The 27,239-nt window shown below is 33.4% G+C and overlaps 1 protein-coding gene across 2 annotated transcripts in view; it reads left to right on the top strand.

Moving 5' to 3' along the window:
* ERBB4 (erb-b2 receptor tyrosine kinase 4) overlaps positions 1 to 27,239 on the top strand; it is a 1,139,160-nt gene that overhangs the window by 842,637 nt on the left and 269,284 nt on the right. The window contains exons 13-16 of one of the 2 annotated variants that reach the window (XM_059928620.1): positions 8,594 to 8,726; positions 13,679 to 13,772; positions 19,770 to 19,924; positions 27,078 to 27,152. In XM_059928620.1, coding sequence (XP_059784603.1) covers positions 8,594 to 8,726; positions 13,679 to 13,772; positions 19,770 to 19,924; positions 27,078 to 27,152 — 457 coding nt within the window. Of the gene's footprint in view, positions 1 to 8,593; positions 8,727 to 13,678; positions 13,773 to 19,769; positions 19,925 to 26,911; positions 26,957 to 27,077; positions 27,153 to 27,239 lie in introns of both variants that reach the window. The other variant, XM_059928621.1, reaches the window with a different exon arrangement.

Here is a 27,239-nt window from a genome sequence, read left to right as displayed (position 1 = left end):
TTTAAAAATCTTAATTTGGCTAGGATATTGACATAATTTACTGAATAATCCATTTCTTCTCACTGATTTTAGGTGTCTGCAATATTTAGCTAAGTAGAGAAAAAGTACCAGACTCAACCTGTATAGTTTAATTTAATCATCACCACTACCCTGTAAAGTATAATTATCACCATTTTGCAGATGAATGTACAGATGTCCAGAAAGTTGAATAATATCCCCAATGTTTGGAAGCCATAGTAATTAAAACAGTATGGTACTGGCATAAAAACAGGCACATAGGCCAATGGAGCAGAATCAAGAACCCAGAAATAAATCCACACCTAAGTTCAACTAATATTTGATAAGGGAGACAATAATATTCAATGGGGAAAGGATAGTTCTTCAAAATGATGTTGGGAAAACACGGATATTCACATGCAAAAGAAAGAAATTGGACCCCTGTCCTATGCCATTCACAAAATGAATGCAAAGGGATAGGGAGGGTGGGAGGGAGATGTAAGAGGGAGGAGATATGGGGATATATGTATCTGTATAGTTGATTCTGTTATAAAGCAGAAAGTAACACACCATTTTAAAGCAATTATACTCCAATAAAGATGTTAAAAAAAAAAAAAAGGATTAAGGACTTAAACATAAGACCAAAACCACAATATTCCTAGAAGAAACATTGAAGGTAAGTTCCTTGACATTGGTCTTGGTAGTGACTTTATGGATATGACACCAAAAGCATAAGCAACAAAAGTAAAAATAAGTGGGACTACATTAGGTAAAAATTTTCTGCATAGCAAAAGCAACAACAAAAACAGTCAACAAAATGAAAAGCCAACCCATGGAATGGGAGAAAATATTTGCAAATCATATATCTGATAAGGCATTAATACCCAAGTTATATAAGGAACTCATACAATTCAGTAACAAAACAAACAAACAAACAATCTGGTTAAAAAATGGGCAGAGGATGCGAATAGACATTTCTCAAAAGAAGACATACAAATGCCAACAAGTACATGAAAAGGTGCTCAACATCACTAATCATCAGGGAAATCCAAAATGAAACCACAATGAGATGTCACCTCACATCTGTTAGAATGGCTATTATCAAAAAGAGAAGAGATAGCAAGCGCTGGTGAGGGTATAGAGAAAAGGGACCTCTGGTGCACTGTTGGTGGGAATGTAAATTGAAGCAGCCATGATGGAAAACAGTATGGAGGTTCCTCAAAAAATTAAAAATAGAATTACCATATGATCTAGCAATTCCACTTCTCTGAATCCTGATGTTCACTGCAGCATTATTCACAATAGCCAATATATGGAAACAATGTGTCTGTCAACAGATGAATGGATAAAGAATATGTGTCATACATACACATGTGCATGGGCACGCATACACACACACTAGAATATTATTCAGCCATAAAAAAGAAGAAAATCCTGCCTTATGTGGCAACATAGGTGGACCTTCAAGACATTATGCTAAGTGAGTTAAGTTAGACAGAGAATGACACATACTGTATGATATCACTTTCATGCAGAATCTAAACACATCAAACTCATAGAAACAGAGAGTAGAATGGTGGTTTTCAGGGTCTGAGGAGTGGGGGAAATGGGGTGATGCAGATCAGAGTGTACAAACTTTAGGTTATAGGATGAATAAGTTCTGGGGATCTAAGGTACAGCATAGCAACTATAGTTAACAAAACTCTATCTTATACTTGAACGTTGCTATGAGAGTAGAGGTTTAATGTTTTCACCACCACCACAATAACAAAATGGTAATTACATGAGGTGAAGGATGTATTAACTGAACTTATTGTGGTAAACACTTTATAATATCTATGTGTTTCAAATCACATTGTATACATTAAATTTAAACAATGTTAGAAGTAACTTTGTCTCAATAAAGTTGGAAAAAATAAAACTTGGCCATAACTGTATAAACTTTAAGTCTTTCATATAACAAAAAAAATAATAAGCATAATTAAAAGGCAAAAAAGAAATAGAAAATAAAAGCAAACAAGAGAGCATACCAGCTCACAGAACTGAGAATTGCAAGGGATATTCCTTCACGCACAGATGGATCTAGGGGTTAAACAACATCGCCAGGACTCAGTCCTTCGACATTGCCCGATTCTGCTTTCTTCTTAGGCCAGCTCTCTTTCTTCATTAAAAATGTTTGGCCTTGGCTTGGAGAATTCACAAAGTTTATAAGTACAGGTAAAATAGCTCTACTTTCTCTCTCCCAGCATCTGTATTGTGGAAAGAGCCCCGGTTGACCCTACTTTGGTCATATGCCTATCTCTGAACAGTTCACTATTTTCTCTCTGCCACCAACTGTTCAAACATGTTTTTAAGTCAGTCCCTTCAAAGCAATTGGAGTGATACTTTAAGAATAAGATCCTAACTCTCCTGCTTAAAATCCTTCATCAGTTTCCAACAGCTCTTTGGACAAAGCAGAAAGCCCTTTAAATGGTCACTAGGTCCTACATAATCTGGCCATTTTTCACCTCACTTGTTCATCAGATATTACTTTCCCACTCAATGCCCATGTGCAGTCGGTTCTGTGAAAGCACTGATCTTATTCACTGCTCAGACTCTCTTGATTAGACTTGTAATCCCCAATTTCCCCTAGCCCTCTTTGCTTAATAATTCCTATTTATCCTTCTCATCTCACATTGTTGTCCCTCTTTCTGTGGACTGACCTAATGCTACCTACCCATTAGGTTAGGACAACTGTTATATTTTCTCTCAAAAAAATATATATTATACAATATAAATGATTATCTAATGCTGTCTTCCTAACTGGACTGTAATCCCTACATAGAGACAATATGTATTTTATTTCGTATTTCCATCATATCCCCATTTCTTAGCATTGTCCAGTATAAACTAAGTAGTTTCTCAACAAGTACTTCTAAAAGTAAACACATGGATATACTTGTATGTTTCCACATTTCTCTTAAGTATGTTTATTGAGGGCTTAGTTAGATAAGTAACCCTGCATTGTATACTACTAATATGGTGTCTAATCTTCATCATAACCCAGAAAGGTAGATATTATTATTTACTTTACAGATAAGTAATATGTAAATAATTGCCCAAGGCTGCATGGCTAGTCATAGCGTAAGGATCTGAACCTATGTTGACCTGATCAGAAAAACTGAACTATTACAACTAAATCATATTGTTCAGCCTTTATAAAAGAAGATGAATGGTATCTGTCCAAATACATTCAAAGTCAAACCCATGCCTCTACATATGGTAAGTAATGCAAACAGCATACGTAGGTAGTCTTGTACAATGAAAGAGAAGATATTTTTTCTGCCTTTGTGCTTGTAGACAGGTACTTCATTTCAATATTTTGAGCTAATCCATTTACTTTCACACATACAGCACAGTAGCAAGATCCATTATTTAAGCTTGCCTCTATTTTAATGAAAGCAAGTTCAATAGTCTCTGTAAAGGTCGAAATACTAAGCACATTATTATCTCTCCAAATTTTTAATAGACAGGTATAATTCAGATGAGATCAAGAAAAAACAATTTTACAGCTTCCAGAAAAAAAGAGAAGTTAAAGGTTGCCTAACAACTACATTGCTAAAGTTTCTTTAGAGAGTTTATAATGGTGTTTCAAACTGTAAGCCATTGAATAGGCCCTTCTACTCCTTCCTATGGGACTATCACTCTGGGAGGTCAGAGAGCGGTTGAATTCTTGGTGCTGATTGAAAACTTCTTTTCTCTTAAGAACTTCAAAGAAGTATTTTCCTTGGCCTTTTGTGGAGACACTTCCCATGTTTTCACTCTGCAGAAAATGATCAACCAGCCTTGAATACCATCATCTAGTCATTTGGAAAGAATGAGAAGAAAGTAATTATTATGGTTTCCTGTTTGTATTATTGCTTTCCTACAATAGATACTGTTTCCCTGATCCAAAACTGCTCTGAAATTGAGCATCTGAATACAGACTAAGGAAGGTAGTAGGCAGCAGAAAAGAAGGTAGGAGTTTGCATGAAGCCAATACTCTCTTTTTCAACTAATGTCAAAGCAGATAACAGAAAATCAAGGGAGAAGGGACAGGAGTGAGAGGCTTTCACACCTGAAAAAATTAATGTGAGTTGGTGAAATAAATAGATCAAGAAGTTGATGGACTATCATGAAATGGGCAGTGCAAGGGTGTACTGATGGCTTGTCAACATCCTAAAGGAAGAAACTGAAAACAAATGTGGGGGTCTTAGACAGAAGTTGATATACAAAGAATTTGAGGAATTGATTATATTTTCTACAAAGACAGGAAAGTGATGAATACAAACAGTCAGAGATTCATGATACTGTGCAGTATGATTTTGAATATACTCCTCTTGCCTTTACAAGTTGCTTTTAATAATATAACTTTTGATTTTTTTTCCCTCTTCAAGGTTTCTTCTGATAATCATTTATCACATAAGCAAGTATATATAAAAATTGTATATAAATGTACTAAATGTACATATGAATATGAAGTGCTCTATAAATAACCTTAAAATAGCTGAATGCTTATACAAATGAATATTATAGCTTAATATTTTAATATCATGGACCTTTTACTCCTTTTAATTCTTCATCTATTATGTAAAATTTGATTTTACACATTTATATTCAATCCGCTTGATAGAACTTTCTTTCTTACTCCTTACATCTTTATAAATTAATGGGAAGTCATTTATACATCTAGGAATCAGTGATATGAGACCTATGTTAAGATTTCATTTCTACTGACATTTATTTTGTACAGTGAGAGAACCCTCTTTCTCTGCATTATGAATGAATCAGAGGAAAGAACTCTTGCTATTAGTTCAAAATCAGTATAACAGATAAACTGTCAGCCTTTCCCAAGTAGAACATCAAATCATTCAATTTTTGAAGAGTTTCCGCAAAAGAAGAGAAAAATAGTTACGATATATGGTATTTCAATTTAATGATTATTTAAAACATGGAAAGAATCATAATTAAGCAAAGTCCACAAACTTTATGAGTTACCTAGAATAATTAATAATATGAGAACAACAATCCTTTATACAGGAAAATGCTCTGTGTAGTCACTATTCCCTCAGATTATCTTTTAAAATTACATTTATCTGTTATTTAGAATGATAACTATAAAGTAAATAAGCTAAAACAGAATAAAAGGAGCTATAACTTTCAATAAAGTTTTGTGGGGTTCTTGGAGGCTATTTGGGGGCATTTTTGTGAAATCTTATATGAAAACGTTTGTCTATGAACAAGAAACAGCAAGTAATTCCACTTTGAATTTTAAAAGTAAATATGGATGGAATAATAGGGAGTGTGTAGTTGTACCATTCTAGAAAATAATTTGGCACTTTCTTAAAACAAAAACAACTAACTAAAATGCTCTTATCATATGACCCAGCAATTATACTCCTCGGCATTTGTTCCAGACAAAGGAAAATTTACATCACACAAAGACCTGTACACAGATGTTTACAGCAGCTTTATTTGTAATAGCCCCAAACTGGAAACAACTCAATCATCCTTCCATGGTGAATAGTTAAACTGTGGTTACCCATACCATAAAATACTACTAGTAATAAAAAGAAAGAAACTAATAATACACACAACAACCTAAGTCAATCTCCAGAGATGTATTCTGAATGGAAAAATGCCAATCTCAAAAACGTTATTATAGACTGTATTATATCAGTTATATAACATTTACAAAATGACACCAGATTATAAAAATGGAGAACAGATTTGTGGTTGCAGAAAGAGAGGGTGGGTGGGTAAGGCGGAGGTGAAGGTAGTAGGGAAGTGGGTCCCCTTGGACTGAGACTTAAACCATCTGTGCTCTTGGTCCTTAGGCCTTTGGACTCAGATTAAACTGTACCATGGACTTTCCTGGGTCTTCAGTTTGTAGATTGCAGACAAGGGAATTCCCAGCCTCTATAATTGTGAGCCAATTCTTTATAACAAATTATATAAAATATGTAGATATAGATATAGATAAAAATATCCAATTTATTCTGTTTTTCTGGAGAACCCTGACTAATACAGTATAATATACAAGCTAACTTAAAATAGACCATAGACCATATGAACCAAAACTCATAATGCTTCTAAAAGATAACAGCAGACAAAACTTTTGTTACCTTGGGGTTAGACAAAAATTTCTTAGATATGATGCCCAAAGCACAACTTATAAAAGATAAAATATATAAATTGGACTTCACCAAAATTAAAAACTTCTACTTTTCAAAAGACAGTGTTAAAGGAACAAAAAGGCAAGGCTAAGACAAGGAAACAGTACTTACAGAATCTGTAAAGAACGCTCAATGCTTAATAGTAAGAAAACAATCAATCCAATATAAAATGGGCAGAAGATTTGGTGGCACGTCACTAAACAAGATATATGGATAGCAAATAAGCACATTAAAAAATGTTCAACATCTTTAATCATTTAAATGCAAATCAAATCCACAATGGGATACCACCACATAATATTAGGAAGGTTAAAATTAAACAGGCTGACCATACCAAGTATTGATAAAGATATGAGGAAACTTCAGCTCCTGAGTTGAGTTCATTGCTGTTGGGAATGTAAAATGGCACAACTACTTTGAAAAACAATTTGACAGTTTCTTAAAAAGTTAACCCTATACTTACCATACTATCCAGCCATTTCTGTCCAAAGGAAATGAAAGTGTATGTCCATACAAAGACTTGTAAATGGATGTTCACTGTAACTTAATTTTTAATAGCCCCAAATGGGAAACAGTCTGAATGTCTAGCAATAGGTGATTGGTTTAAAAAATGTGGCATATCCATGCAATGGAATAGTCTCAGTAATAAAAATGCATGAATATTGATACACACAGCAACATGTATAAATCTCAAAATAATTATGCAGAGTTAAAGAAACTACATAAAAAGAGAGTACATACTGTATATTTCTACTTACATAAAATTCTAGGGAATGTAAACTAATGGGTATTGAGTAACAGAAAGCCGGCCAATGGCTGTCTGAGAGGAATGGGCTGGGGGAAGTGATTACATAGGTCATGAGGAATCATTTGGAGGTAATGGATACATTCATTGCCTGGATTGAATACATATAGCTGATGATTTCAGGCATCTGTCAAAACATCAAATTGTATACTTAATGTATGAGCAGTATATGTCATGTATACTTCAATAAAACTATTAAGCACATATACACACACACACACATGCACACATACACACAAGGTTTCTCTCTTAAACTATATTGGAAGACATTATTCAATTAAGTAGTCATAAATTGAAAAGATATCTTGATAGGTCTAAGTCTGCCTTGAGAAAGAATTTTATACAGTTTAACATAGGGTCCTCCTTAAGGCTCCAGAATATAGGAGAAAGAATACATGAATTGGGAGATTTTGTTTCCCTGTTTTAAAACTAATCAGCATCACGAATGCTGGTAATTCACTTTCTCAAGCATTTGTTAGAGAAGGTAACTTTCACAGATATGATCCCTCTTTAAATTACAATCGCATAGTTAATGCTATTCCATCCCATCTCACAAATGCTCTTATCGTAACAATTTGCATCCCTTAATAAGTACAGTTGGTAACTAATGGGAAGATAAACAGGATTTTGATGTTTTTATCTTCTGGGAACTTATTAATATTTTATGAAAACCACATATAATTGGGTTTCAGATGTCTCAAAGCACTTTTCAGACACCCAGAATAACATTTGAAGTCTTTATAGGCCCTTCTTATTCAATAACTATCCCTCCACTAAAATTATGTTTTTCAGTATAAATCATAATACACTGAATAAGTATTATTTGATATAAAAGGGAACAGAAATGGTAAACCTTAAGTGGCAGTTTTAAAACATGGCCTCAAATTCTTTGGCACTTCTCCCATCAACAAAAAATTTAGAGATAAGACTAAAGACCTTTGTTACTATGGTAATCTCTATACCTCCTCATAAATAACCACCACACTTTGTTTAAAATTATTTCAAAACTTTTTTCTTACTTGTGCCAATTTGACTCAAATATCAAGGTAATCTTAGTTGCAGTGAACCAGAGGTCTGTAAGAAACTTGTATTTTATTTTATTTCCATTTCTTTTCTGCCTTCTTACATTTCATATATTCTTCTTTTTTCTTTCTTTTCCCCTTTTGATGTTTTTTGTTTAATGACAAATATCACTTGATCTGTTTCTGCATGAAGTTCTCACATGGAATTGACGTCAAAATGTGTGGTATGTTAGCGGAACAAAGGGTTGGCTTTAGAAAGGTGTGTTTTGTTCCTTACCTTAATTGGAAGGTTAATTTCTGTCACTTCTCCCTAGAGTTTTGATATAGGCAGTTGATATTTGCTCACTTTTATGAAGAATGCAATGGTGCTACACACACAGTGACTGGGGCTCTGCCATATGAAAGAAGTGGAAGGTAAAGTGGGTCATGGTGACTAAGTAGACAAGCAAAGTTATCTGCCACAGATCTCTCTCACTCCTTCAGAAAGAGCTTTGCTTAGGAAGATTCATATTAAAATGGTAAGTTTGGACGCAGGCTTCTGTTTTATTTCCCCTTGATTTTGGTGTGTTTTTCAGCTGCTGAAGGAATGGTGTGCAACCATCTCTGTTCAAACGATGGGTGTTGGGGACCTGGGCCAGACCAGTGCCTGTCGTGCCGTCGCTTCAGCAGGGGAAGGACCTGCATAGAGTCTTGTAACCTCTATGACGGGTAAGGCATCTTATAATGTCTCTGTCTCATGAGTTTTGAGGTACTGATTGGTTCAGATATTAAAATGATAATAAAAGGGTAAAATTTCAGAATGTTTATGCTGGCCAAGATTTTTAAGTAGAGTTTTTGTTGCATAAAGGAGAAAACATATAAAAGAATTCTTTTAAGGGGAAATCATTTTATTTGAATGAACAAGATAAGTCAAAATGCATATTGACTATTATGTACATATTTAAAAATGTGTACCAAAATAGATAATTCTTAATAAATTATAGCAATTTATGCTTATGCAAAATTGAAAAATATATTTCTATTTTCTTTATGAAGGACATTGTGATAAGTAATATTTCCTCCTCAGTGTCTCAACCATCTTGTTTTTTTTCTCATGCTTTCCTATTAATTTTCACCTGGAATGACTGCATAACTTTTGATTTTTTTTTTCCATTTAGGTTGTGTGTCTATTTGATTGTGTATTAGGAACAACACACATTTCTATGTCTCAGACAACTGCTAAGCCCTATAGAGAAATTACCTTTCTAGTTTCTAGTTGAAAAGGTTTATGAAAGTGTTCTGTCACTTTCTAAAAATAACCTAAGCTATATTTTACATCAAATATTTTAAATTTTATCTACAGTACTACAATAATCAAATTGACAACAATAAAACTTAGTATATACCTTGTTGCATGGCATTTCATATACTCATAAAATCACTTTATCCTAACATACCATTTCATACATCACAGTTGTCCTTCATTCGTGTGATAATGCATTTTTTAGTACTGTCTCTGAGTCAAATTTTCCTATATTGCTCACTGAAAGGATTTTCAACAGTTTTGTAAAAGGGTAGTTTTGAAGTTCTTTCTTCTTCTGCCTCATGAATTGTCCCATTTTAATAACCGTTTTCATGATCCCAGATAACATTTTATTTTTGCATTTTACATTAGAAGGATAAAAGTCTATGGATCTTAACAATATTGATATGTGTCTTCTTTGAAAGATGACCAAACCAATTCCCTCCATGAATTTAGGGGGAAAAAAGATTGAAATTAAAATTAGAAGTTTAAGTATAAAAACAATTTTAAATAGGAATTTAATAGTTTGAAATGGTGATGATGGTTGCACAACTCTGTAAATATACGAAAATATGCATTAAATTGTGCACTTTCAATAGGTGAATGTCATGGTATATGAATTATCTCTCAATAAAGGCATTACTGAAAAAAGGGTTTAATAGTTTTATCAGGAAAATTTCAACTTGAAATTTTGTAAAACACATCAACTCATAAATTCGATAATGAATAGCAAATTATTTGCTACTTGTCTCATTGAATTGAATTGTATTAATGCTTGTTCACATTATTATGAAAGATGTTTCCTGTACATGAAATACATCAGATCAGATATGATTCTCTGTGTGTCTGGCAATTGATGCCATTAAAATGGAACTAATAGACCTTAATTCCATTGTGTTACATTAAAAGTTTATTGAATATGTATGTGCATTTCTAAGGAAGGAATAGATTATAGAAATCATTTTATCAAACAGAAGCATCTTATAAACAGTGAGAAGTGGGAAAATTAAGTGTTGACCAAAGTCATAACATTGTAAAAGCACCAGACCAACCCTAGAACTCAGTATATCTGATTTTCATCCTGTTTCTTTACAGATGCCATTGTTTTCTTTAATATTTCAGTTTTAAACTTGTCAGAAATATGAAATTGATATATATGTGGATGTATACACTACCCTCTGTCTCATTTTTGTGAAACAATGAAAGCTAAGCAAAGGAAAAATACTGGTTCCCTAAATAAACAACACTGATTATCCTATTATTTTTGAAAGCTTAACATTTTCCAAATCATTAAATCAAATATATTAAAGAAATATAAAGTTCTTAATGTAGTTTTGCAGCAGTAATGGGATCCTAGGAAATCATGCACAAGGTTTAGTTTAAAAGATAACAAAGTATCTTATAAATATCTGATACAATTCTTGCCTACCCAGTGATAGATTTCCCCACCTCCAATCTTGTGGTATTGCCAAATTACTTCCAACTTTGCCTGGCAGGTAAGACAGTCTTTGAGGAAATATAAATTCAAATTCTAACTTAATCAATTCCTACTTGAAATGTCCATCCTCCGATAAATAACCTAATTGTCCTAAACTCTGTTTTCTTACATGGAAAATGGGAATAATAATGATGTGATTATTATTATTATAATATCATATTATAATATTATAATAATGATTGTGATTATCAAATGAGAAAAGTCTTGTTCGAATTCCTACTGTTAAAACAATTACCTTCATTTCCTTTTTGTGTCTATTAATCTGAGCTTATTAAATAGGTAGAACAGTCACTTTATACACTGCTGAAAATAAATACAAATATGACATTTACCAAAATCAGGGAACTAATTTATATATAAAAATAGTTTGACTATCATTAAAGAATAAATCCTAAAAAGAGGATATTTTGAAGGGGGAAAAAAAATTCAGTTAATCCTGGCTGTCAGCACTCAAATCCAGATCATATAAGTCACTATATTTTGGCAACTCCTAACTACAATGCACAAGTATTCAAAATGAACAAGAAAACTAATTGCAATGCAATCTTAATTTTTTTTTTCTTACCTGGCAACATGGTTAAATGCTTCTGAAACTTTAATAACAACAGAGAAACATCAGAAAGAGTGCCAGTCTAAGATCTTTGTAGGCAATTTATGTTTAATATTCACAACCTCTCATCGAAACACCCTTTTTTTCCTTTTTCAGAGGATATTTAGGGAATGAGGTCTAGAGAAGTTAAGAGATGTAAGACAACAATATTAATCTTGGTGCTGGGAACACCAACCAAATCCAAAGTATTTGCTCTAGATCACAGGATTGGCTAAGGTAACACACACACAACAAAACTGTGAGAAATATATGGCAGCAAAAACAGAAAGCTCAGTAAGCAAAGCTCATGCTCCCTAGAATGTGAATTTTTAGGTCAGATTCAAGTGAAAGGGGATCTCTGGCAAAGTCACAGCAGAATCACTAGGGGACAGGGAAGAAAAAAGGCAATGATGGAGACAGTGACAATAAATAAATTGCAAGGAGGATCTGTTCTGAGAGCAGAAAGGAAGAGAGCCAGAAACCATACAGACAGAAGTCTACTCTATAAAAGAGAAGGCAGCTAGGTTGTCTCCATGATTTTTTATGACATATTCATTTTACTCCTCAACTCTGTGTATGGGGAAGGGAGTTTTGGAGAAGAGAAAGAAAAGCATGACCCATGTTTTAGTACCATAAAAATTATTACCTTCATTTAGTATCCTGACTCTTTAGTCACCCAAGAAGCTGTTTTCAGAAACAGTGCTTTGCTGATGATTGCAGGGTGTGCTGTAAATATCATATAATTTCACTTACACATAATGCTTTTGATGCTCTTTACAATTTAGCTACCACCCCATCCCCCCCGCCCCAATACCAGGTCATTTTGACTTTTATATTCTGAAGATTTCCTCTATTGAATACTTTATATCACTCATTGATGAAACATGCAAAATAAAAAGTTTTTTATGTAACTAAGATGTTAAACTCAAGAAAATTCATAAAAAGTGAATCCATAGCAAACCAACACTTCACTTTGAGTGCAAAATCCATGTAACTGAATATGTACATTCATACATAAATAAACCATAGATTTATGCTATTTACTTTGAAAACCAAGCCATTATTTTACCTTGAAATATATGTAGTCTTAATCTAACCAACAGAAAATATAGCCCACCCTTTGGATTTCAATCATCTGTTAAGGCTTTATAATAACCAAATGAGATAGTTCACTATGAAAAAGGAGTGATTATTTCACTCCAGGGAAAAATAAATTTGAATTTATCACCTAGTTAATCCATAGTTGCCATATTTGCAATGCTATTAGTTTGGAATGGTCGCTCATGATACAAAGGCACAAAATAATGAAGTAGCTATAAATATTTAGTTGTTTTGTTAATGACTCATAACTGACATTCTAAATTGTTTATACCCAGTACCTCATCCTCTCACACATTAGTGGAAATAGTGTGTTTTAAACATATTGTACATGACTGATACCCAATTATTGAAATGAAAACTTTTAGGATAGATATTAATTGGAAAACTTATATACTGGTAAATTTAATATTCAAATAGCCACAAAATGTAAGGTTTAGGGAAGTGATGACCATCATCCCACATTTTAATTAGAAAGTTTTAGAATGTTACCATTAAACTATTTTTTATTTTATATCATGTAGAATTCTTCAAAAAGAATTTAAACTGAAAAAGATGTTGTTATATTAGATCAATAATCTAAGAAAATAAAATCTACCATTAAAAAGATATTTTCTCTAATTCTCCAAGAAAGATATTTTAAAAGAAGAAAAGAAATCAAAGTGTTTTTTGAAGTTTCACTAAAAATAAATTGAAGAATCTTGGGATTTGAAGGACAAGGATGGGGAACATTCATGTAACTTAGCAACAGGAAAAATACAATAGTTCTGTCAACGTTTAAAAACTAAGCCTTCAGCCAAGAGTAAAATTTTATATAGAGACAAACAGGCACAGACTCACTTAAAATAGCAGAAATGGTTCTGCTGTGTCATCAAAAGAGTCATCCTTTTTTTTCTTTTCCTTTTTTTTTTTTGAGACTGCTGGAATCTCTCTCACAAGAGAGAGGTTTCCTGAATAAGTCTGTCGTTGAACCCAATGGAGGGCCAGGAGAGCCATCTGGCTGCAGTTTATCTTTTCTCCTAATGGAGAACTTACTCATTAATGTACAGGGAAATGATTCTGATGCTCCTGGCACTTAGAGAAACAAACTCTAGAATTTACTTTGCCAATAGGACTTTTAGCAGATGTTACTTCATTTGTTAAGTTGACAGCTTGTTTGCTTACACTGCCTCATGCTGCTGATGTTTTCACAGTGAATTTCGGGAGTTTGAGAATGGCTCCATCTGTGTGGAGTGTGACCCCCAGTGTGAGAAGATGGAAGATGGCATCCTCACATGCCATGGACCGGTAAGCCTGAAGACATCTAGGGTTGTGTTGGCTTATTTAGTTTCATGTATGAATGTCTGTCAAGTCATTGATTTATCATTTATCCATCCATTAAATAGGTATTTACAGCATGCTATGGGGAATCACATTCAACATTCTCCCCTCAAGAGGCTTACAGCTTAGTAGTAGAGATAAAATATTTAAAACTTCAGTTTCTTAAATATTTATGTCCCAGATAATGTATTTAAAAAGAAGATATGGAGTTGTCCTTGAAGATTGCACAGGGTTGAAAAGAGAGATACACAAATAATTATTGAAGCAAAATAATTGATAAAATATGCATAAATTGTTATATGAATACGTTTGAGGGAGAAACTAAATCTTTGAGATGGCAATTGGGACACCAAGGAAAGCCAAAGAAAAGCGATGTTTGAGCTATGCTTTGAAGAAGAATCTAAAATGAGGAAACATGTAAAGATATGTAAATGTGAAAGTTCATGTTGTATTAATCATTTAACTATAATGTTTAATCATTTAACTATAATGGCGTTATGAAGGAAAATTGAAAAAAAGGAGGAAGATAAACACTCATAAACTAAAATCTAAAGTTGTGTGATAAATACCATGGCCGAGAGAAAAATTGAGCTATGATGATTGAAGGAGGGGCTATGGGATCAAGAAAGTCTTTATGCATAAGTTGACATTTATATAGTTTGAAGTTAGTCTTGTGGAGAAAATGATAATTATTTTCTAGACCTTCCTTTGGTTCCCATCATTCTTAATAATGAGGCTTTTTCTTAATAATGAGGTCAGTATGAGTTTGTCATTCCAAAGTGTCATATTCATCCTTCTTTAGACAAATTTCCAGTTTATTTGTGTATTGAGTCATCATTCAGTAAATAACTTGGGGACCAACACTTGGGTGTAGCCAAGAGCTCAACACTGCTCCATAAGAATTCATTTGAAATTTAAATAGTATTAATTTTTCTACCAGAGTGCTTATTCAGCACTTAATTAGCTTAGAAAAAAATTATCATTGAGCCCTCCAAACTTCCATTAGGCCCCAATGAGCTGTTCTGGAACTTCATCTAAAGAAGGATGTGGAAAACTTGGACAGTTCAGAGGACTACCACAAGGATGATTAAGCTTGGAAAACCAGACCTCTGAGAAAAAGAAGTGGTGTGATTTGGCCTGAAGAACCAAAGTCTAAAAGACAATTTAATATGTAATGATCTCCAAGTAAGTATGCTAAGGGCATATGCAGCTATTTTCTTTTTCCACTAAGGATAGTCATTTAAAATACAATTAATCTGCAGCATGAGAAATGTGGATTCTGTAAAGAATGTCAGGACACACAGGAAAGTAAAATTCCATAATGGGTTTGTTAAAAGAAGTTGAGCTGTCTCTCTCTATGAGACTTCTCTAAAAACTAGCACATCTAGGAACCATACATCATAGAATGAAAAAAAAAATCTCTTTCAGAGAAAGAGACTTTGAAAATGTACAATTACAATAACCAAGAATTTGGCCATCTCCTTTGAACAAGGCAAACTGCAAGAGTAGTCCCGTCTTTTTCAGTTCCTTATGCTGCCTCCTATGGTATAAAAGTATGCTAGTAAATAACTAGCTTATTGATTTCTTTGTTTTTACAGTCTATTTGATCATTCCTTTGTTCCTTAAAAGAATTGAGACAGTTTATAAAAATACACATTAAAAAGCCCTAAAAGTTAATATTCTTGCAATTTTCAAAATTACTTGATAACTAAGAAAGAATGAAAAAACAGGTTTTTAGTGAACACATTTTAATTCTGTAAGGACAGCATTGTTGGGCCATATGCTTAAAATCACTATTCAGTGCTAAAATTGTGAATGAGTATGTCTAGAGATTAGAGAAGGCAATAAGTCAAAAGTAGAAAAAACTCAGTAAAGTTGAACCACTCATTTGTGGAAGATCAGAGCATGAAATCAAGAAAACTGACTTGATCAGTAAGCCTTATTAAAATGCTAAGCAGGTAAGAGCACAGTGTCTTTTAGGTAATGGTATCTGAAAAACTGCCAGGATTGAGCTCAAGCAATAGCCCAAACTTTGCTCCCTCTAGGGGGTTGCTTGTTTTCAGCCTTTACAATTTATATTAGGTGTATGCCTGTTTCTGGGTCTACATGTTGTTTATCAAAACTAAAGATGGAAGTGGTTTTGTGTGCCAAGTAACTGGCATATATCACTTAGGATACCCAAGAGGTTCAGGAAACTTCTTCATGAGACTGATATAGTGATGAGATAGAGGAAGAAGTCATAAAGCTAACTGGAATTCCCACACCTGGTCTTATGATTTATTCTGCTGAAATCTCATTATCTTGAACTGTTAAATGTTTCCCTAATGATAAGAATTGATAAATATTTATATTTGTCAAACACTATTACATCTGAAGCATACTATCACATTCTCCATTTAAAATATAAAGAAATTGAACCCATGATAATGATTAGAAAGTTACTCCAAAAGTCAGCAAATCAGTAAGATGTGGAGCTGGGACTCAACTATAGAAGTTCTGACTCCAAATTTCACACTCTTTTCATTTCACTTTTTTTTCTCTAGGCAACAATGTCCATAAAGTAATAAGAATAAAATGCTTTCTGGGAATATACATCTGTAAAATGGATGGTATTATCCTATTTAAATGTGACAGACATTCAGGATAATCTTGAGAGGGGTGGATTTGAAATAAAGCAAGCCTCTGCTTTTATATCCTCATCTGTCTGCACTTGGTCTTCTTTACTTTATTCTTTTCTTTTTTTCTTTTCTTTTTTTTTTTTTTCTTTTCTTTTCTGTCTTTTCTTTCTTTACAATTTTATCTTTTCTGACTCACTTTCACTATTCCTGTATAGTCCTATCAAGAAAGATAAGGGAGGGAATGTAAGAACAAAAGAAAAGGACATCAGACAAAGTCAAAGGAGACCAAAATATAAGCCACAGAGGCAGCAAGAGAAGGGAGGGGATAGGAGAAGGGAACTGATTTTTTGGGAGGGAGGGAAACTGATTTTTGAAACACAATTTTTGTTAAAGCTAAAATAGCTGTTAAATCCAGGTTAATAGAGCTTGTGTTGCCACAACAAATAACCTCCATATTGCAGTAGCTCACAGAAAAATGTTTAAATCTTTTTCATGTAAAGTGCACTGCAGGTCTGGGGAGCTTTCTAAGGCAGCCCCCCTCCCTGTGGTGGTCTGGCATTCCAGGATGCTTTGAAGTTATTGCATCTCTACATCTACATGGGATCACCACATCATGGCAGCCGGGAAAGAGAAGGCTGGAGAGTTTAGCACTGGCAGTCTCATAAATTGCTTTTACTTAATTTCATGGTCCAAAGCGAGACACACACCTCCCCTCTAGTGGGAGGGAATTTCCATATTCTGTGAGGCTGGAAGTGGAAGAGAATTGGATACTGGTGAATAGTGGCTTTGTCTCTTACAGCAGCTACCAGAGAAAAACATCAATTGTCACTGAGAAAAAAAAATGAAATGTTTCTCTCAGGATTTAGCCTATCCTTTAGTTTTCTGTCTAGATTACTGGGTCCAAGTGTAGCTTAAAATCAGAGATAAGGAAGAATGTTGCCTTCATCTCTCTTTTCTTTGTTGCATTTATCAGTTCATTCGCTGTACCTAGGTTCTTAAAAGCTTTGGGAATATAATGATAAAAAAGTAAGTATTAGACAACATGTATTTCTTTAAATCTCTTTATTATGGAAATGAGATAGAGAATCAGACATTTCATTTCTTTTGAGATTTGTCAGGACATCTTTTAGTTATGTCAGCTCAGGACATTCAATTTCATATCATGATAATACAATTAAATAGTTGAGATGCTTTAAAAACAAGGAAGCACAAAAAAATTTATCCTATTGAAGTCTGCCTAAAGATTAAATGTGAATTTAATTTTAATTTCATAAATTTTTTACATCTTCTGATTTTACCTGGACATTATTTTTCATTAGAAGTATTTTATAGAAAAATAATTCCTAATTCTGACTACCACTGCCTAATTTACTCACAGTAAGTTTTATTCTTGTGTTCTGAAAGAAGACATCAGCATGTCTCATGTCTTGTACAATGTCATACCACTGAGCATACTTGCACAGTAAATGATTTTGTATAATAGACAGTATTATGTGCCTAAGTACCCATGAGCAGGTGTTAAAATTGGAAACATGTGAAGTGTTCTTTTTTGGTAGGAAATAAGTTGCCAGCAGCAAACTCTTCAGGTTGAATAGGGATTCTCTTTCACAGAATAAATAAGTATATATATACACACGTATATATGTGCATGCATATATATACACATATGTTTATATACATAAACAAATATATATATGAGATTTAGAAGTATGAGATTTAGATATACCTATAACTGTATAGATAGATAGATAGATAGATAATAGATAGATAATCTAAATCTCACTTCAAAATAGTAAGATAGGTGCTTGATTGAACCTCACCAGTCTCAGGATTTCCAGAAATCTCTTCCTGATTACCCTTTCTTCTTTGTACTACTATTCTTCCTTAGCTGCCTTTATCTTTAAATTTTAAAGTATTATATTTCTTGATTTCCTGATGCCTTATATCACCACTTGCAATGTCTGGCTACTTTTGGATTAACATCCATAGAGAGATGTAACGCACTCCCATGAATAGACTGATCCCCACGCACCCTGTCTAATAAATAGCTCTGTAAAATGTTTGCTTGCTCATCTCCCAAATACACACTGTTTATAATTATAAACTTAATAATATTAAATATTTCCCTCTATACTTAGTATATCTTATTTATCTAAATTATATTCAATGTGAACTGTCATAATTGTTAAACTATGTGGATATAAGCAGATTTTGGGGAGAAAAGAGTCAAGGTAAGAAGTTCCAAGAAGTAGTCAAAGAGAAGAGGAATCCTGAGACAATATGATGTTCAAAAAGGAGAACTAAAAGTAAATTTTGAGTAGGTAATATCATTATTTAAAACACCTGAATGTGTAAATATATGGGCATCTTTTAAGGAAATAGTATTTTTCACCAAAATGTTCTCAATTTGATTTGAGAATGTACTACTTATCATTTCTTGCATGCTTATTATCCCCAGCACCAAATCCAAATCATTTTTTTGGTACAATTTTTAGATGTTTAATATGAATTTAAGATTTTTACTTTTGTTATGATATTTAAATATATTTACACATTGCTGCTTACTATAATTATACATATTAGACAGATATTATAAATTATAAACATAAATATATGAAGTGAGTTAGTTTTATTTAGATTTATCATGCTCATATTTATATCACCTTCATTCTTGAGTAAGTTTCTCCATATAATTTTCTTTTGTATGTACAAGTTTTTGATTTTTGCTCATCAGATTGTGCCTTTATTGTGCTCTCAGTATTGTACTGTTATTTGCTAAAATCCCTATTAATAGACATGATATGATTTTTAGCATTATCATAAGCTGATATGAGTTGGAGAGTAACTTAGAAATTAACCTTTATTTGCCTAAACTACCTAATTCCTGATAATTCAACTATAGAAAAATTTTAAATTCATTGTTCAAATAGTCATGGTACCACCAAAGGAAAGTTTACATCTCACTTGTATATGAAATTTAGTGTTACCTAATTCCTATCATTTCCTTATTTTCATTAACTACTTAGTAAGAATTTTCACATATTCCCAGTGATTGTGATAAAATATTTCTAGGAATAATGTGTTGTTACCAAATATCGTTGCACTGTAATCTCACTAGGAATAAATGACAGAAAGAAAATGCTAATGTCCTGGAAAAATCACTGGACAATTTTGCTGATCAAAAAGCTACAATAGCAACATCCCCATTTGTACTTCTGAAAATGCTCTTCAGTTCTCTAGAGGAAGACTGGCCACCCACTGAAGTCTCAGTAACTAAACCAGATGAATACATTCCAGAGGAAATGGCACCCATTTTTCTTCCTCCTTTTTTTTTTTCACATTTCAGGGACCTGACAACTGTACAAAGTGCTCCCATTTTAAGGATGGCCCGAACTGTGTGGAAAAATGTCCAGATGGCTTACAGGGGGCCAACAGTTTCATTTTCAAGTATGCTGATCAGGATCGGGAGTGCCACCCATGCCATCCAAACTGCACCCAAGGGTAAGCAATTTACTGGTCAAAAACTTAATCATGTGCGTATTGCTAATCAAGAGGTGCATACATGCATTTTATCGCTGACGCAGTCTACTGAATATATAATATTCTCATGCAAAATTCTATTCATCTTTATATAATGTGTTGATTTTAAGAGAACTCCTTTCTATAAGAATGCTTTATGGAATCGAATTTATACCCTCTAAAATATTTCCGTTTAACATTTTCCTGTAACTTCTATTGACACCTTCATGAAGCTGGTATCAGGTATACTTTGTATGGAGTGTAGAAATTCTTCCAAGTTTTACTGAGGATTAAAGATATCAGAAAAGACAAGTAATTGTACTTTTGAGATTTGCGCTTAATAAATCTTTAACAGAGATTTTCTGTTTCTGTTTCTTTGTTGTTACAGTCACCTTAAAATGAAGATCTCTTTTTGATAAATGCTGCCTTGTATTACTCCTTCAGCAAAATATAAGCAAAAGCAGTGATGGTAAAAAAAAAAAAAAAGGAACCTAGTGATATGTATTTTAATAAAAATACAAGTACATTTTGTGAAAGTGATTCTATTATAGGTTAACCTATAACCTAGTGTTTCTTCAACCAATATAGGACAATTCAAAGATGGGTACACATTTTTCTACTTTTCAAAAGGATGCATTGTAAAATGAATAATAATTAGACTACTTTTGATACTGATAACAGTTGAGTAACAAAGACATATTACAGAAAGAAGAAAAGCACTGAACTATAAAAGAAATAATGTCACTTCATCTAACAAATCCCAACAACTATTTCTTTAAAAGACAGCAAATCTCTTTTAATAAGGACTTTTCCTTTTCTTTCCTGTAGAAGGGGAATAAATTTAGAATCAAGGGCAGTTTCACATGCTCTATCCTCCTTCTGTCCAAAAAACTTCTTCTCCATTGTGAGTGCCCACACACATGTGCACACACACGTACAGACACACAGAGACACTTGTGGAGAATCATCTTGGGTACTTTAGATCTGGCAGGAAAGTATGAGATTCCATAAAGAGATTTTCTGCCAGAGTAAGGGCTGGCTGTTAGGGGATATTGAAGAAGGTAAGCAAGCAACATCATTTTCTGCCAAGAGGACATCAATTTGCAGATGCTGCTACAATTTCCTGCAGGTCAAGAAATCAGCTTAAGTCACTCTGTGAAGTGGCAGATCCTCAAAAGATAAAGTAATATGCTGCCATTCAAACTCAAATTCAGCTTGGAAGAGCTAATGCCACCTCCCTGGTTTGAGGATACTGAAATAGTCACATAGACACTCTGCTTCAAGGAAATTAGAAAGAATAAGCTGCTCCCCTGGCGAGTTTTGGGCACACTTCAGTTAAGGGTATTTCATGAAGATACTGATATTGCTGGGGCAGAAGAGTCAGCAACAGAAAGGGAAAACGTTGCCTGCTAAAATAATCATCCACAAGAGGGTTTTGTTGTTTTGCATCTAAAATTAAACAAACGTTATTCAATGTAATGTTGATGTCAACAGCTGTTGCCATTCAAAATGAGACCTTTTGCTGTTTTTGCAAATCTAATTACAACAAAGCCATTAGGGAAATGAAAGTGAGATCACAGAGCCGTACATAGTCTGGATGTGTGGCTGGTGTGTCTTCTTCTCAGTCCTTTTAAATCATGATTATATAATAAAAGAAAAGATATATAGTTGGGGGAAAGTAGAAGGAGGGACAATGAATAGATCAATTTACCACAGTAACAAAAGTTGGATGTCAACCTAAAGGGAGGATGAAGGTGTAACAGGAAACAAATCTGACCAGATCACTTGGGAACCCTAGTAAATAAAATGATGACTTTAAATTCACTGCTGCAGAATGATGGTGAGACAGAATTTGACTAGTGTACTCCCTGGCATCTTCTAAGGTACATGGATTCTGTAATGACTTAATCCTGATGGTTTCTTGTCTTTGTTTTCATTTATCTTCCTGCCATCCTTTTTCTAACAGCATCCATATTGTCCAGGTTCACTCACTTCCTAAGAGTTCTGCGGTCTCAGTCCCAGAATGGAATTTAGGATTTAGGCATTTCTAAATGCTTAAGCCCTCCTCTGTACACTACTACGTGCAACACTGTGCTTTGAGATCCTTTTAATGAAGCAATGAGGCGCTCTATGCATTCAGTCCCTTCCTTTCAAAGTGAGCGTGTAGAGATCGAATCTTTCCCTAGGAAGATCATAGGGGCAGTAGGGATGATGGAACAAGTGACTATTTTTATTCCTAAACGCACGTAATAAATGACCTATCAGTAAGCGTGAGCTCACCAGGCCAACTCCACTTTGGAAAACAACTTTTCTTTTATATGCCAATATTATGTCAGCTGGATAATTCAGGAACCAAGTTAATGGAAATAGTCTTTCAAATCATTTTTCAGAAGGAAGTTCTTACTTTGAATACTGTTTAATGATCATCTGAAAGTAAAATTATCATGTAATACCTTAAAAGCCATTTTACTACTCTAAAAGTACATTAAATGTATTGGCTCTAATAAGTTCTTTAGATGTTTTTAAAATAGGTGATCCATTTAGCTAGTACCTATGAGGAGAGTCTCACTAATATTCCTAGAGGAAAAAAAAATAACATTGTCTCTTCTTGCCTTGACTAGAGAATTTTTATTTTAGCAGCCTTTCTCATTTCATTCATTCTTCAACTTTGTTATATTGAACACCTGTTGTGTATCAGATACAGTGATAGCTAAGTTCAGAAATAAGCAAGACACAGCTCTTGATCACTAGGAGGTCACAGTCCAGTGAATTTTTATTCTTACGATTTATATCCTTTCATCAGAGATCCCTCTGTATTTTGAAATGATTAGCAAGAATTTAAAACTTAGAAATGATATTCATATTTGAAATTAGCAAGATAGAAGTTTTAAAAGAGGACTTGTAAACTAAATTTAGTATGCAGTTGAGTAGTCGTAAGGGCAAAGGTTATAGTTTCTTTACTAATATCACTTGCGTCCATGATGAATGTCAATTTAATTTTTGTTTGGAGACGTGAACTGGGATATTTATTTTTAATAGGGCATCTTTTAAAAATTCATTAAAAGTTTTTAGTAATATTAGAATCACGATTTGATACTATTAAATTTTCTATATGCCTTAATATTTCTCTTATCAATTCTTTTTATATTTTTAAATGTATGTAATGAAAGAATTTCCATTGATGGAGAGAACAAAAGAAGGGCTGCTTGTGGAATTATTGTCGATAACTTCTGTAATGAAATTTTAAAATATTTTTGAATTTTAATTTCAAAATTTAGAGAAGATTTTGTCCAAATATCTCAACTATGTTACTTGTATGGGTATATCAAGGTGTTTAGAAATCAGTAAGTACAAGCAAATGTTAAACACAGCTCAATATTTGGAATTCCAGTTTTTAAAATATATTATATTAACATGTTACAGTTTCTCTTTCTGAACTTTCTGTAAAGTTTCTCCCTCTGAACACTAATTATCTAGAGAATTGTATTATTTCACATCCTTATTCAGTCTCTTATTTGGGATTTTGACTCTTCAAAAGTTTAACGTTTCCATTATTCTTTGATTTTCCTGAATCTACATAAATTGCATGTGCTAATTATTTGCTTATATAAAGTACAAAGAGTTGAAATAGAATATACATGTTTAAATACACAGTGATTTGTATTTAGAAAAAATGGTACCACACTCTTATTCTGTCTTCCATTCTTCTTTTATCCTCAACTTATAAATACCTTTAAATCTCAAATATCCTACAAAATCTCCTAGACAAACTTTCTTGGCCTCACACCCCACCCCCTCAGTAGCTCCTCCCTTTTCCTTTGCTTCTACTCTCTTATTTGCAATTTGCTTCTCAACTCACAGCAACCTAAATTCTAGTGGCCTTGACTATGACAACTAACACACTCTTAGTAGTCCTTTTACTAGACCTCTCTTGCACTTGACAACGATCGATGGTCATCCATTTCCTGAAGTTTTTTCATGATTTGGCTTCCATGACACTGCAATTAATTGATTTTACTCAAACATATTTTCCTATGTTTCTGGCGTATGAGCTCATCTTATGTCATTTACTAATTATTGGAGTTCCTTGAGTTTCAGTATCAGTCTCTGCTTTTCTCACTTTATAGATCCTTCTTCAGCCATCACATTCACTTACATGATTTCAGCCTTCTCCTGTATGATGTTTCAAAACTGGATCATTGTACCTGTGACTCCTGCTTCCCTCTCCTCCCCCCACACCCTCCCCTCCACCAGACTCATCTTTCCAGATGCTGAGGAACATTTCTACCTGGATGTAGGAAAGCCACACTAAACTTTAGATACCTAAGACTGAAACTATCAACCCTGCTTCCGGAACACACACACACAGAGGAAGGTGTTCCTCCTCTTGCATTCTCTCACTGATGGTACCACTATTCTCAAAGCTAGAAGTATGAGTCATCTTTAGCTCCTCTGATCTTTCCCCTTCCATCATCAAATCAGCCACCAACTACTGTTTCGTTTTGTTTTTTTTCCGCATACGTTTCAAGGTATTCCTTAAATCCAACTCTAGGTGGATTTAAGGTAACTCTATCCTAGTTACCGTTTCCCTAGTTTAATCCTTCATCATCTCTTACAGAGACTAAAACAGTCTCTGTGCCAAAGGAATCTGTCTGGCTCCCAGCTGACTAGCCTTCAGTGGGCAAAGAGATCAATGTATAACACAAATCTAGCAATTTCACAACTTCTTTAAAACCCTGCAGTGGTTTCCCATTAAGTTTGTTCCTAAGCAGACAGTCTTCAAGTTCTGGTTCCTTTCTAATGATCTAGCTTCTTTTTTTCCTTCTCCCTGTTGCCTATGTTGTTCTCTAACTATTCAGAATTATTTGTAGCTGTTCATATACTCTCTACCCTTCCTCAGATTGATGATTTTGCTCCTGCTGTTTCTTACCCCTTAGAAATTATTGCCACCCCAATCCTGGTTATCAGGACTCTGAACTCTGAACTTCAGTTTTCTAACTTCTCCGAGAGTGACCACAACCTTCTGAAACTGTGTGTCCCTCCTCCACACTCTCCTAAGTCACTTGTTTGTGTTCCTCATTATATTTATCATATTGTACAATACACATATGTTTATGCATGTCTCCTTCATTAAAGTTTGAGCTCATTAAGAATAGGAAAAGTGTCTAATTCATCTTTTTTTCTCCCCCAGCTCCTAGAATAGTAGGAACACTTAGCAGGCATGTGACACAGTTTTGTTTTGTTTTTTTAATGGATGAATGAAGATCTTTCATTATTCACTATTTAATTTTCCCCTCAAGTTAAAGCTTACTTTCAAATATTTTTATCTTTCAAAGGTTATAGTAAATACAGATTACAAACTAACCATAGCTTTCAGATTATCATTTGGAAGTAAGAAGTAGACTATTAATTTTACAAAAATGGCACTACTGTATTTTTAAAAAACATTTTGAAGAAGGTATAATTGGAAAGTAGAAAAAAATAAGTCCTTTGGAATAGAAGAAAACCATATAAGACAATTTGCAAACTTTTATACTAATTGTTTTTTTATTTTTAGAAATGGTTTTGATTATGAATTTTGGAACCAATTCAATACTATGTGCTCTATTTTTTATTTTAATTTTTATTTCTTATTTGCTTTTTTTTGAAAGAATTTTTCACAGTATATTTCATGTATTTCTGTATTTCTGTACATTAATTTTTTTTCTAAGCCACTCAAAGCCAATCCTCAAAAGAAAAATAATTTTCCACCTAGTAGGAATATTATAACTGATACTGATGAAGGAGGAAAACAGTGACTTAATTACTATTATACATAGTCATATTTATTTATGTGTTACAGAGTTGTCTAAAGATATAATGGGCAGTCTGGCCTTATACATGAGCACCTTATTACTTCATTACATAATGATTTTAACTTCAACTTCTTTTTCAGTTTTAGAAATCAGAATTTGGAAAAAATATTACCAGAAGAATTAGACAGTTCAATAAATCATAGCTGTACAAGGAATCTTGATAATGCACTGGAGCTATATGTCTTTAATGAGAGAAAAGGGAAAGAAATACAATTCAAATTTATTGGCAGATGGAAGAAATAATATTTCTATAATACTTCAAAATCAGAATTCTGTGTACTTATATAATTTTACTTAAATGTTAACCTCTGTGGATTCTTTGCTTACCTGAGTCTCAATTTATTCATTTCCTTGGGGAGTATTTATTTATTTTTTATTGTTTGAGTTAAATATTATGGCAGTTTAAAAACCTGTTTTCACTTGACTGTTATGGCACTGCTTTTTTAAAAGCAAGTATCAAGATAAACTGCAGTATGGTGAAACCAATTAATTTGCTTGTTAAATGAATTCATGTTTAAAGATAAGTATGTTTTAAAGATAGTCACAACCAAGGCATGGAATAATGTGATTGTGTAAAGTATCCATGAGAATAACGTTAAAGCATGTTAACTCATTTTCTGCTAAAATCAATCTTCAATAATGAGTATTAAGCATCAGGTTATTATATTATATTGAATAGCTCATGTTTTCTTTTTTATTGATTTTGTTTTTTACTTCAGCTTAAAGCCTTTTAGAAGAAACTGTATACATGAAACCAATTATAGCCATTGAAATATCAAGTTATTCATCAAGACATAATATCACAAATGATTCAAATGAATTTAAAGTATTAGAAATGAGCAATATGTGCTTGGAAATTATCCACAGAAACAGAGTATAATTTCCTTTACTGTGGACTTGTTTCTTTGCATTCCATTTGTGTAGTATTTACAATTTATTTCTGGGTATCCATCAAGTATAGTAACCTTCTCACTAGCTTTAAATTCATGATATTCAAAAATTGTCTAATAACTATAATTAAGAGTTTGACACAATTGGTATTTGTCTTATATATTATTTTTAAAAATGACTAATTTTTCTTTCCTTGCATTTTTAAAATTTGGATCTTCTGCAGGTGCATAGGCTCAAGTATTGAAGACTGCATCGGCCTGATGGATAGGTACTTGGTGTGCTTGCTTCCCATGTTCTTCCTCCAAGGCTCCATGTTTGAGCACTGGTGCATGTGTGTGCATGCCACTGTGAATGGAGAATGATGTTTTCTGTTCTGTAATTGCCTGCAGGTGTAGCGGTCCCACTAGTCATGACTGCATTTACTACCTTTGGACGGGCCATTCCACTTTACCACAACATGCTAGGTAACATCTACCATGTTTCCATTTTGTCACTCAAATCCTTTCCCAGTTATCACGGATAAAAAAGTACTAACCAGTTGGGTGAAATTT

Source organism: Balaenoptera ricei, chromosome 7, assembly GCF_028023285.1.
Source record: "Balaenoptera ricei isolate mBalRic1 chromosome 7, mBalRic1.hap2, whole genome shotgun sequence".
Lineage (NCBI taxonomy): Eukaryota > Metazoa > Chordata > Mammalia > Artiodactyla > Balaenopteridae > Balaenoptera > Balaenoptera ricei.
This window is presented reverse-complemented; position numbering and strand designations above follow the sequence as displayed.